The 13,960-nt window shown below is 35.3% G+C and overlaps 1 protein-coding gene across 2 annotated transcripts in view; it reads right to left on the bottom strand.

Annotated features, from left to right (window-relative positions):
* LOC107685980 (metabotropic glutamate receptor 2-like) overlaps nucleotides 1–13,934 on the bottom strand; it is a 27,588-nt gene extending 13,654 nt beyond the window's left edge. Inside the window, exons 1-3 of one of the 2 annotated variants that reach the window (XM_016482761.1) lie at nucleotides 13,529–13,934; nucleotides 13,310–13,464; nucleotides 6,601–7,182 (exon numbers count right to left, since the gene is read on the bottom strand). In XM_016482761.1, the coding sequence (XP_016338247.1) occupies nucleotides 6,601–7,068 (468 nt within the window). In that variant the 5' untranslated portion in view covers nucleotides 7,069–7,182; nucleotides 13,310–13,464; nucleotides 13,529–13,934. Of the gene's footprint in view, nucleotides 1–6,600; nucleotides 7,183–13,309 lie in introns of both variants that reach the window. The other variant, XM_016482760.1, reaches the window with a different exon arrangement.
* Nucleotides 13,935–13,960: the final 26 nt, after the last annotated feature.

Genomic DNA, 13,960 nt, shown 5'->3' with positions numbered 1-13,960 from the left:
AACATTAGGTGTAACACACAACCCTAATATACAAAACTGATAAGAAAAAACTAAGAAGAAACAGTTATTTCAACAAATAAACATCAAATTTGAAATGTAACGCAGGGAATTCTGGGAATGTCAATTTACGGTTATTCACTGTAAATTATACGGTATTTTTCACTTCCAAAAACGGTATACTACCGTAAAATTTGTCCAATACATGTAATGTCCAATACAGTTTTTCACCGTATATAGTAGGGGAATTTACCGATAACCATTTAACAGGTTTTTACTGTAGCATTTTTACAGTCTTTTACCGTTAAATTCACGGTAGTTTTTTACAGTGCTCGTAATGATGTGCATTATGAATACGAATTTAACCATGAGATAATTAAGCTATCGCGAATGACGTGCATTGTGAGTTGTGAAGCCATGACGATTTTGTTCATTCCATCTCTAGGGACCTGTCACTCACAAAATAAGCAGGATAGTCTGCCAATCTCATCACCACCACCCACTCCTGCACTTGATATAGCTCTGCCTCCCGCCACCATTACCCACACACACATTAAGCTTTGTACCATCAACTGATGAATGGTAATATGTAAGCCCTGATTCCGTCTCACAATCCAGATGGCAATGGGTAAAAAACAGGTGTGAGAAAACCAGCGAGGACATGTGCTACCGTGTGTGTTATCTCCTTTATATTCATGTTCAGTCGTGTCATGCTTGTGTTTGGGTTCGCTGCCAAGAGCGTCTCTCATTTACCACTGGGCTGTATGAGCTCCTGGTTTGCTGAAGACCCCTCAAAGCTCTTTCACCCCTGTGCTGGACAGGTGGCATGGGCTTTGGCAGGCCTTGTCGAGGCCCTGTTGGCCAGCACTGTTGGAAGGGCTGCTCTAAGACCTTCAATTGCTGTCGCTGGCTGTGACATCCTTCCCACAAGAGTGAAACACTCAAATGTGGATTTCTCTATTCTACAATATATTGTGTGCATAAAAGCATCAAATTCTTGCTATATTTGTTATATATATACTTAAGTTGACAGACAAAAAGGTTATTTTGTCATAGGATTAACATTTTTTTCTTCCTAGTTTTTTTTTATGACAATCACTTGTCGAAATTGCCATGTGATTAACCACTTTGGAGGTCACAGGAAATGACATCATGGCAATAGTGAATTGCTGATGGCATCACAAGAAAGCGCACTCAAACCCTTCAATTTAGCGACTGTCCTGCCAGTGCATGAGCTGTTATTTTAGTATTATTTATGTACTATTATAGTATTTATTAATATTTTAAATTAGCTTTTTATTATTTTCAGTTTAAATTTTTATTTTTTGGTTTAAGTTTTAGTAGTTTTATGTGCTTTTGTCATTTATTTTTATTTTCTTTATTTAGAATTTTTAAATATTTTTTTTATTTCATCTTATTTATTGTAATAATTCAACTTAAACTTATTTCATTCAGTTGCCAAGGCAACATTTCAAATTTTTGTTTTTTTTTAAAGTTTTTTAAACCAATTTATTTATTATTAAATTATTCATATTTATTATTTTTTTTATTTCAGCGTTATTTCAATTGTTGAAGATTTTTTAATAATATTACTTTTAGTTTAGTTAAAGGGACAGTTCACCTAAAAATGAAAATTGTCATAATTTATTTCCATACTAAAGCGTCTGCTAAATGCATAAATTATTATTATTAATTATTATTATTATTAATTATTTCCAAACCTTCCGAAACTTTCTTACTTCTGCTAAACACAAAAGAACATATTTTAATGAATGTTGGTAGCCAAACAGTTGACAGTAGCCATTGACTTCCATAGTATTTTATTATTTTTTTTCTTCCTCCATACTATGGAATTCAAAGGCTACCGTCAACTGTTTGCTTTCCAACATTTTTTCTCAGTATCTTCTTTGTGTTCAACAGCTGAAAGAATTTCATAAATTTTTGGAACATGAGAGTGGGTAAATGATGACCGAATTGTAATTTTTGCGTGAACTCTGACTGGGAATGTTATTTTAAGTTCTAAACACTCAGTATGTTCTCATAATATTGAACTCTTGTATCTATAACTTTTATCAAAGAATGTAATATAATTTCATATAATATGACCCCCAACATTTTGCAACCCTCTTTGTTGTGCTGAAGTTGGGCGTAGATGTGTGTACCGCACTTAGCAATGTAAATTCCAGCACAACTGATGTAACAATTAAGCCACGATTCCTACCGTATAAAGCATGAGCGCAGGGCAATTAGCGCTCAGTCATCTCATGCTAATCACTGCCCAAAGGCAGAGAAGCGTAATTAACAAGCTGTAGATTCACAGTCTCTGGGCGCTTCACTCAGGAGGAGGTCAGTCTGTACGGAGGAAGCTTTTGTGCTGACAGAGCTATGGGCGGATGTATATGTTGCTTCGGTTTGATAGGGAGGAGTTGAGTGTAACGTAACTGAAAGAGACGCGGTCAGAAGTACTGCCTTTGTATGTTATGCTTACTGCTATGATAACACTTTCTGGTTGGATTTCATATTCATGTCTTTGTGTTAGAATGCAAATAAACATTTGAGAAGTTGAGAAACCGTATTAATGATAGCTTGAGCTTACTCCAACAATAAACTGAGCAAAATGTTTTGCAGGGGCGTAGCAACCACTTTTCAAAGTTCAGTGACCTCAAATTATATTAACATTAGGTGTAACACACAACCCTAATATACAAAACTGATAAGAAAAAACTAAGAAGAAACAGTTATTTCAACAAATAAACATCAAATTTGAAATGTAACGCAGGGAATTCTGGGAATGTCAATTTACGGTTATTCACTGTAAATTATACGGTATTTTTCACTTCCAAAAACGGTATACTACCGTAAAATTTGTCCAATACATGTAATGTCCAATACAGTTTTTCACCGTATATAGTAGGGGAATTTACCGATAACCATTTAACAGGTTTTTACTGTAGCATTTTTACAGTCTTTTACCGTTAAATTCACGGTAGTTTTTTACAGTGCTCGTAATGATGTGCATTATGAATACGAATTTAACCATGAGATAATTAAGCTATCGCGAATGACGTGCATTGTGAGTTGTGAAGCCATGACGATTTTGTTTATTCCCTCTCTAGGGACCTGTCACTCACAAAATAAGCAGGATAGTCTGCCAATCTCATCACCACCACCCACTCCTGCACTTGATATAGCTCTGCCTCCCGCCACCATTACCCACACACACATTAAGCTTTGTACCATCAACTGATGAATGGTAATATGTAAGCCCTGATTCCGTCTCACAATCCAGATGGCAATGGGTAAAAAACAGGTGTGAGAAAACCAGCGAGGACATGTGCTACCGTGTGTGTTATCTCCTTTATATTCATGTTCAGTCGTGTCATGCTTGTGTTTGGGTTCGCTGCCAAGAGCGTCTCTCATTTACCACTGGGCTGTATGAGCTCCTGGTTTGCTGAAGACCCCTCAAAGCTCTTTCACCCCTGTGCTGGACAGGTGGCATGGGCTTTGGCAGGCCTTGTCGAGGCCCTGTTGGCCAGCACTGTTGGAAGGGCTGCTCTAAGACCTTCAATTGCTGTCGCTGGCTGTGACATCCTTCCCACAAGAGTGAAACACTCAAATGTGGATTTCTCTATTCTACAATATATTGTGTGCATAAAAGCATCAAATTCTTGCTATATTTGTTATATATATACTTAAGTTGACAGACAAAAAGGTTATTTTGTCATAGGATTAACATTTTTTTCTTCCTAGTTTTTTTTTATGACAATCACTTGTCGAAATTGCCATGTGATTAACCACTTTGGAGGTCACAGGAAATGACATCATGGCAATAGTGAATTGCTGATGGCATCACAAGAAAGCGCACTCAAACCCTTCAATTTAGCGACTGTCCTGCCAGTGCATGAGCTGTTATTTTAGTATTATTTATGTACTATTATAGTATTTATTAATATTTTAAATTAGCTTTTTATTATTTTCAGTTTAAATTTTTATTTTTTGGTTTAAGTTTTAGTAGTTTTATGTGCTTTTGTCATTTATTTTTATTTTCTTTATTTAGAATTTTTAAATATTTTTTTTATTTCATCTTATTTATTGTAATAATTCAACTTAAACTTATTTCATTCAGTTGCCAAGGCAACATTTCAAATTTTTGTTTTTTTTTAAAGTTTTTTAAACCAATTTATTTATTATTAAATTATTCATATTTATTATTTTTTTTATTTCAGCGTTATTTCAATTGTTGAAGATTTTTTAATAATATTACTTTTAGTTTAGTTAAAGGGACAGTTCACCTAATTGTCATAATTGTCATAATTTATTTCCATACTAAAGCGTCTGCTAAATGCATAAATTATTATTATTAATTATTATTATTATTAATTATTTCCAAACCTTCCGAAACTTTCTTACTTCTGCTAAACACAAAAGAACATATTTTAATGAATGTTGGTAGCCAAACAGTTGACAGTAGCCATTGACTTCCATAGTATTTTATTATTTTTTTTCTTCCTCCATACTATGGAATTCAAAGGCTACCGTCAACTGTTTGCTTTCCAACATTTTTTCTCAGTATCTTCTTTGTGTTCAACAGCTGAAAGAATTTCATAAATTTTTGGAACATGAGAGTGGGTAAATGATGACCGAATTGTAATTTTTGCGTGAACTCTGACTGGGAATGTTATTTTAAGTTCTAAACACTCAGTATGTTCTCATAATATTGAACTCTTGTATCTATAACTTTTATCAAAGAATGTAATATAATTTCATATAATATGACCCCCAACATTTTGCAACCCTCTTTGTTGTGCTGAAGTTGGGCGTAGATGTGTGTACCGCACTTAGCAATGTAAATTCCAGCACAACTGATGTAACAATTAAGCCACGATTCCTACCGTATAAAGCATGAGCGCAGGGCAATTAGCGCTCAGTCATCTCATGCTAATCACTGCCCAAAGGCAGAGAAGCGTAATTAACAAGCTGTAGATTCACAGTCTCTGGGCGCTTCACTCAGGAGGAGGTCAGTCTGTACGGAGGAAGCTTTTGTGCTGACAGAGCTATGGGCGGATGTATATGTTGCTTCGGTTTGATAGGGAGGAGTTGAGTGTAACGTAACTGAAAGAGACGCGGTCAGAAGTACTGCCTTTGTATGTTATGCTTACTGCTATGATAACACTTTCTGGTTGGATTTCATATTCATGTCTTTGTGTTAGAATGCAAATAAACATTTGAGAAGTTGAGAAACCGTATTAATGATAGCTTGAGCTTACTCCAACAATAAACTGAGCAAAATGTTTTGCAGGGGCGTAGCAACCACTTTTCAAAGTTCAGTGACCTCAAATTATATTGTAAGAGTCGCAAAACAAAATTGCAGGTGGCTGCATAAACCAAAGTTTTTAATACCAATCAGAAGCCTTTGTTTGCTTTAGTAATGCATTTAACATATGCAGAAGCAGTAATCTACCATTGCTTGTGCCCACTTACCTGCCTTTTAACTATTGAGGGATTGTTGCATCACCTGATTAATATTCATGAACCAGTACTTTACAATTTAAATAATATATCATTGTTTTTGCATTTTGGCAATACGATTTGAATGTGCTTAACTGTTATGAAAATACAATGCAAAAGCATTTCAGTGGTTATAAAACAGGCTTCATTTTCTTCATGCAAAATATAATTTCTTATCTGATTTTTTGGGGTGAAATATGACTGGTCATGTTCTTCACAGGTCTGTGAGATTTAGCTAGTTCCTGCAAGGTAAAACCAGCTTTTACCAGCTTAAACCTCCAGGGTTATTATTAACAAAAACTAAAACCATAAAAAATAAATTAAAATTAAATAAAGTAATAAACTTATTTCATTATTCAGTTAGTCGCCAAGGCAACATTTTTCTTTAGTTTAATTACCAAAATAACTACAACTAAGTTTAATTTTAATAAATATAAAGATATATTTAAAAATTTTTTTTATAAAATTACAAGCACACAGTTACATCACTAAAACTTTAACTTGAATTAAAATGAAAAGAGAAAACATAAAAATAAAATCTAATTCAAAATATTAACAATCTACAATAGCATATAATGCTAAAATAACACTGAAACCATTATAATGCATTAAAAATCAAGCATTTATTTATTTATTTTTTTTGTATCTCTTCCAGGTCAAAAGGGACCTGAATGCCTTACGAAGGTGGTCAAGATTTTATCTTTATTTATTTATTTAAATTTTTTGCAATATTATTTTAATACTGTGGATATACTATTATAGTTTTTGTTAATATTTTGAAATGGATTCTATTTTTGTACTTTTTAATTTTTAATTTTAGTAATTAAGTTTGTCATTTTGCTGTTTTTTTTTTTTTCTTTTTTTTTTCTAAATACTGTATGTCTAGTTTTTTTTTTAAAGTTTTAGTTATTTTAGTTCTTGAAGTTAAACTAAACAAAAATTAGAAATATTGCATGAAACAAAATAAGTTTACTTTTTTCATATATTTTTACTTTATTTCACTTAATGTTTATTTTAATTCAAGTAATGAAAATGTTTTTTTTTATAGTTTTAGTTTTAGGCACAGGATATAGATTGCTGTACTGTCCACCTTACCTGTATAGAAACATCACTATATGATCCTCCAATCACTCCAGAGATGGCCAGAGGCAATTCGTCCGGCACAGGATTTGACCCATCGGGACAGATGAAGCCTGGCTGATGAACTTTTGTGAGAGAAGCCCTCACGAACTCCAGCGACTGCTCTAGTGCGTACGTGTCTTTAGAGCAGGTGTCCAGTATATGGGCTCCCAGCTTCAAACCGGGCAGGATACGGTTGTCCTGATTAATTTCGTCCAGCGCCAGCAACATGGCTTCCAGCCTCTGGATCCCACGCTCTTCATTTATCTTACCGCAATCCTCCATCCCTTCGCCCTTCTCGTGCACGGGGAACAGCCCTCCGATCACCAGGTCTCCATCTATGATGATCTCCCGCTTGGATCCGGCCAGAGGTGGGGTGTACCTGGGGCTCGTTTGGGCCAGAGGAATTAACAGGAACAGGAATATGGGCATAACCCCAGCCATGACCGGGTTATGAGAGGTCAAGTGCTCTTATAACTACCCTGTGTGGTTTAGTTGGTTGAGATATTGAATATGTCTGCCGTTGATTGTGGACGCATCTCGGTATCTTCTCTGCACCTGAAAAATAGACATGAATATCATTGACTCATTGACTCTACAGCTCATAATGCAAAATAAACAACACTGAAAATGAAACGCATCATTTTTATATGATTAATACTGATAGATAACAGAAGCGTACAATGCACAGAGTCACATATTACATAAGAAATTGAATCTGCATAAGGTTTTATGGTGGCAATGAGGAGGCGGGCATGTCTAGAAAGCAATTCATCCTGATTGAACTCAACATTTCAGAGGTGAGGCTCTGTTTTCTAGCTTCATTAATTCAGATACATCAATAACTCAGTGACTACGTAATTTTCTCATGGTGTCAAAGGTGATGGATATCATCTTTTAGGTTATGAAAAATTACAACCTGAGGGAAGAGGATTAAAAGATGAAACGATAAATAATTTCAGCTGATAGGAAAATCTTTCGCAACTATGTTTCACACAGACTGATAGAGCTTTCATTTAGAGATGCCAGACTATCTCCTTTACTCGTACACCGTTGCAAAGATTATGTATTTTACTTCTATTATACATTTTCAGATGGTGCATGTTTTTAAAGAGCCTTTTCTATGCTGGTTTGGGATAGTTCTCTTTGTTTGGCATTAATTATATCTTTAGAAATGACTAGATGTATCTGGTATAGTGTATTTCCTGACATATATGTGTGTTTGTTTATATATATTTTCTCAGGAAATACACAGCCCACCATCACAGTCCAGTTCTGGCTGGATGCTTACAAGTCCTGGGGCCTCATTTATAAAATGTTGTGTATAGACCGTCCTAAATTTGTTCTAAGATCATTTCTCAAAAGTGCGTAAGTGCGATTCAGAGAAAGCGAACGTGCGCACAAAAACACGTGCGTACGCCGCTCAAATGATCTTGAAATTGTGCGCAGCTGACTGGTGTCAGATCTCCGCCTTGTACATGCCCCCTAATTAATATCATTACCATATAAAAGAGCACATGCCAATATTCGACTTTCTATGCTTGAGAATGACGAGCACAAAGAAAAAAAAAACTGAAATTGAGGTCCTGCTGGCTAAACTACGAATTCAAGTAAAATTTTCAGTCATCTTATAAAAAGTGAGCCATCCTACTTTTAAAATCACTTGCTATGAAAACTAATAAAAAGTTTAGTATCACCAAATCAGAATATATTAAAACCGTTATTGCACGACATAGGCCTATTCTTATAGGCTACACATAAGTACTTTTCCACGTCAAAGACCGTTTTTTATAAATATGAACGTTGCCGTGGATTTTAGCGTACGCGTGGAAAAATGGAAGTCAGAAGCATGCAGATCATATTTATTTTGCGTTAGCATGAAGCTGCAGTTTCACAATACATGAATTACACTTACGAGTAACAGTAAAATGCTGCAAATAATTTTTTCTTGCGCTTGAAACACGATTTACACCTTTACAAAGCTTCTGTTGCGCATGCAATTTCAATTTACGCTTACAGTCTTATGTACACTTCCACAAATATTACCCTGCGTATGCAAATCTTTTTGACGTCATTCTACCTTCATAGGCCCCTGGTCTCTATATGACTCAGATTCTTCATTTAGTGTAAGTCTATGGGTTTTATTTCACGTTTCATCATTTGTTAGATAAAATACATTGAATCAGATTGCTTTGAAGCGTAACAGTACATCTTCCTTCAACAAGCGGTACAATTTGAGGTATCATTTACGCCTGTAGCACATATGGTGCAGGACGAGTTACATGCCAAATTTTAATAGTTAGGGTTAAGGGTTTTGAAAAATTATGAGCAATAGTAATACTGATGCTTGTCTTAGCCAGCACCTAATTATAAAATCGAACATATGTTTCTTTCACATTTTTTTTTCCAGCTTTGCCATTTGATTGTGAATCATTTTTGAGTCACTAGAAAATTTACCCTCTTCTAAGTGCAAGATATAAATATGAATTGCACAGCAAAACAGTTATAAATAATACAGTATATATTTATAAACGGAACATTTTATTGCCTTAGATATGATAATGAATATGATCATTTGAATGTGAAGGAGATGTTCTTCTGAGCCCCTGGACACCACTAACTTTTCAAAAATGCCATATGAGATTTAATTTAAGATAAAGCACTTATGTTCCCGGTGTTTGCCCTCTTGTACCCTTCCTGCTGGCGTAATGAGGCAACATCTTGTTTATTAGGTTTCTCTTCCTTAACTTTTGTTACCATGGAAACAAGAAAAAGTGGGTGGGTTGGGGCGGCAATACAGTGTGATAAAGATATACATGTATCCTAATTAATACAAGATCTGTTATCATTGGTGGATTAAATTGAGGGATTCTAGCAAGTCAATAAAGTTAATTCTTTGTAATGTCGGGACTTCATAAAATTGCATTTTTCAGATCCTGACCTCAGTCTTCCCAAAATTGAGAAAAATTGTTCTTACAAGAAAATATGACATTAGATTAGAATAATCATCTTCGGTGGTATTTATTTATTTATCTATCTATTTTACACTGATTTATTATTACACTAATTACTGACACATATAAAGGTACAACCTGGAATGCTTTTTTTCTAATTGTAATCTATAAATGCTTTTTTTGGGGGGGGGGGTTGGTTTGTAGTTATTGACTGACACACATTTTTCATAAATGAAAGAGAATTTTTGCTCTATATTTATTCATTTTCATACAATAAATTTGGAGACTGAGTAAATGATAGTTATACCGCAAGGTTGATTTATGCAAAGTCATATCATAATCAAAGTCATATCATGTCGTATCAATCTAATACCTTAATTTTCCACTGTTTTTACACTCAATTTTACATGTTTTTTTTTTTTTTTACAGAAACAAAGGTACAAAACCTGTTACTAGGGTGGTACCATATCAAAAGGTACTAATATGTACTGAAGCAAGTAATGATATATACTAATATATACCTTTAATAAACTACGATGTACCTTTTAGGGTTAAATAGGGCACAAAGATATACATTTTAAGGTTTGTACCAAAGGGTACCGCCCCAGTGACAGCTTTGTACCTTTTCTTTCTGAGAGTGTAGGAGTGTTCCTTAGCTATTAAAAAGGTGTTGGTGTCTCTCAGTCCCCAAACAAAACATTACGGGTTATAATTATAGTTCGCAGGTTTCTAAATTTCACCAACAGCAGCTGACCAAAACCACAAAATCATTTGAATGACATTAAAAACTAATCATGGCTTTTCCCTCTTCTCTGGCACAGATGGAAGCAACGGGCACCCTCTGTTCGCTGGACAAGAGAAACTTGTCAAGGTAATGAACCAGTCCATGGTAATGAACAGAGGTCTGGACATTAGTATATCAGTAAAACAATAGCAGTCTCACTTGAATAATGGACATTCACTCAAGTTTAAGGCCACACAATGTCCCCAGGCGTAAATATCAAAGTATATTTTAGGTTTTAATGTCAACATGTCAGGTTTGACACTTAGGGGAAAACTGTTAACTGAAGAGTTATTGAGAGGAGCCATCATTACTGTGCTCTTGAATAAGGCGCTTCAACCAAGGTTGCTCCAGAGGCACAGCGCAGCAATCAGTGCACTATAAATCGCAAAGGAAGGAAAGCATGAACAAAATGACAAGCGGTCAAAATTATTTGATTGAACTCTTTGGCTGTGCTGAAAATTGTTTACCTAATTTGCTGTTCATGATCAAAAATGACCGGCCTTTTAAAAATTACTTGTAAATCATCATCACCAAATCTTGGATTCAATCATTTCATCAGCTTTCAATTAGCACAGGTTTTGTATTTCTTTTTGGAACTGACTGATCATAGACCTCACTGATTTGAGCTTATGCACCTCAGGTTTTAATAGAAAAAAAAAAGCATTATTTGTGGATAATTTTGGCAATGTTGACTCAAAAACTGAGGTGCATAAACTTAAATGAATGAGGCCTATGATCAATCAGTTCCAAAAAGAAATACATAAGCCGTGCCAATTAAAAGAAAATTTTATGAAAAGATTGAACCCAATATTTGGTTACAATATATATAGCATAACAAGTTTGTAAGCATTTTTTTTGTAGTTAAGTAATTTTTGACAAGGTGTAGAAATGTAGACAAATTATAAATCATTTGTTTTTTTTTTTGGAAGTTGTTATACCTTGTGTGAGCAAAACCAGTAAATTTTAGTCCAATGCAATAAAATTAACTAGCATTTTCAGGAAAAAAGGAAATCGTCTCCAGGTCAAAATGACCGGAACACAACATGACAGTTAAATTAAACAAATAATACTGCTTTGATTTAATTTAGGTAGTTAAATTAAGCAGCATATGGAGAAATCAATGTTAATTAAAAAAAAAAAAAACTTGCAGAGTCAAGTCCAACAAATCTGATTCATAGCTCAAATCTGACGATGATATCAGCTTAGTTTAATATAATAAAATTAATGATTACATCAGTATATAAATCTTTGTGAGACCATACATTTTTCTTAATGACATGCAATAAAATTAATTTAATTAATGCTCATATCTGATGAGAGAATAAACCTTCTCCGTCGGGTTGTGGCATGATAAATGTTATTAATGGGCTTAATTTCATTGTGTTTTTTCAGTGTAATCTGATTGAGGAGCACACACACCACACGGATCCAGTCTCTAACCCCAGGTTATTTTGGCCATGAAATCCAAAAATGCCCAATAACCAAGGGAAGCACATAATAATGCTGGAATTCAGAGCTTGTGGAAGAATTAATTCCCTTGATTCTCTTGTCTTGGCAGCATTTATGTGTATACTGAGAGACCAGATGGGATTTTACCAGTCTGGGCTCACCATCAGCTTGACTGCTGATAAGTTTAAACTAAGTGATTTAATATCTGTGACATATATCAGTGTAAAAATATGACATTCCTATAATATTTTTCCCACACACCCTCACATACAATTAAAGTTCTATTTCCTTTTTATAGGACCCACTTTGGTTTCATTGATAACTTCTGGAGCTCAGCCAGACCAGTTGAATGGCTCGATAAGGTTGCCAAGGACGAAAGCGTTCACAGACATGGAGCAAATTAACTATAAGATGTTTATCTCAGCACGTCCAATCAGCTTTGCTCTATGGGTTGCTATGGATGCTTTACACTATTCAGATTCAAAGTGTCAGTGGATGAACAGAAGAAGGTGTTAAGTTTTGCAAGAAGTTTCTTTCTCAACAGGAAAATGGCATGTAAATGCCATTTCACAGATTGTGAAAGGTGTTCAAAGGCAAGGGTTGTGCTATTCATATGGTATGAATATAATTATTCATGAAGGCTCAGTGTTTTTCTCTCTTGAACTGGTGTCAACAGAACCTACATTAGAGAATTTATAAAACTTTGTCACTGCAATTGCTTTGTTGTTTTTTAAGGTGGTATGATTATAATGATTTGACTGTCTTCATATTCAACAGCTTTGAATATTTGCATGAATAAATGAATTTCATTACAGAAATCTAACACATAAGCACCTTGATGAAATGCGTCGACAAGTCTGAAAAGCCTGAAAATGTTTCTGGAGGATGGTTTCAACTTCCACGTGTCCACATTTGTCCGAAATATTAAACATGAATACATCACCTGGGTTTTACAAATTTGCATGAATCCAGAACAAATATATATTATTTCAGTACTAAATATAAGACATTAAAACCTGATTATGACAAAAGCAATCAGTTGCAAACCTAAAATATGTTTGCATAATGCATACCCTGTTTCCTTTAAGTGATGTACTGATCCTACCTTTCTTTGTAATAAGTTGATCAGAGTTGAGCGTGTCAGATTGTCAATCACACTTCTGTTGTGCTCTAATATCAAGTGCATTTATAGTCAACAAAGGAGCAACATCTCATTGACATTCAAACGCAAGCCTGTCCTGTTTGTATTCTATCACAAGACAGGTTTGTGCTCAAGAAATGCCAAAGCATCCGTGCACGCGCGCGATAAGGCAATTCTCCGGCACTTTGACTTGCTCTGATTATTGCTGCATGTAATTCATTGTTCCTTAACATAATAAGCACTTCGCCTGTGGTGGTAAACACAACCAGTCTGACATGCAATTGATTTTAAAATTAACCAAAGTGTGCGCAAATACGTGCGTACTGTGGCGCGTAAATAAAATGCATGCTTGCTCACCTGTGATGAAACGATTTGGCAGAAATTCAACACCTTGTGCAACTTGTTTCAAGGATGCGAAGTTGATTTCGCTTTGGAGTTGGTGAGAAATAAGCTTCCATTCATGATGTCCCCACAGGTGCAGGTGTTTGATGTGTTTGGATCTGTCCTTGGTGCTGAAACAAAGACCTGATGAAGCGCAGGAGGTGACGAAGAGGATGAGGAGGAGGAAGATCTTACCTGTGCACAGTGGAATTCACTCGAAATGATGAATGCTTTCTCATTAAGAGCAACGTGCACCATAAACACCTTCTTCAGCCCACCTAAGTCCAGTTAATGGCCAGTTCGGTGCTTTCTCCTCAGTCTCAGGGGTTCGTGAGAGCGCAAGAATTCAGTCCACACACCTGCCATCGTGAGAGGTTTAATAAACTCAAACTAAATCTCCACGGAACCACGGTTCGGTTCTCCCAGTCACGACTTTCCAATGTCTCTTACTGAAACTTGAGAGGTTGTTATTGAACAATGTTGCCCAGACAAATTAAGTAACAAATGGTGGGTCCCTCTGTTCCGATTTGATCTTTTAATTTCAAATAATGGTTGTTGGTGTCCAAGGTTCGAGCTTCATGCATTCGTGAGGTTCGGGTGGAACAGCTACCCCTGCGCCACCTCTCT

This window comes from Sinocyclocheilus anshuiensis, unplaced genomic scaffold (assembly GCF_001515605.1).
Source record: "Sinocyclocheilus anshuiensis isolate Anshui unplaced genomic scaffold, SAMN03320099.WGS_v1.1 scaffold465, whole genome shotgun sequence".
In the NCBI taxonomy this organism is placed as follows: Eukaryota; Metazoa; Chordata; class Actinopteri; order Cypriniformes; family Cyprinidae; genus Sinocyclocheilus; species Sinocyclocheilus anshuiensis.
Note: the sequence above shows the minus strand (reverse complement) of the source record. Positions and strands in the feature narration are given on the sequence as shown.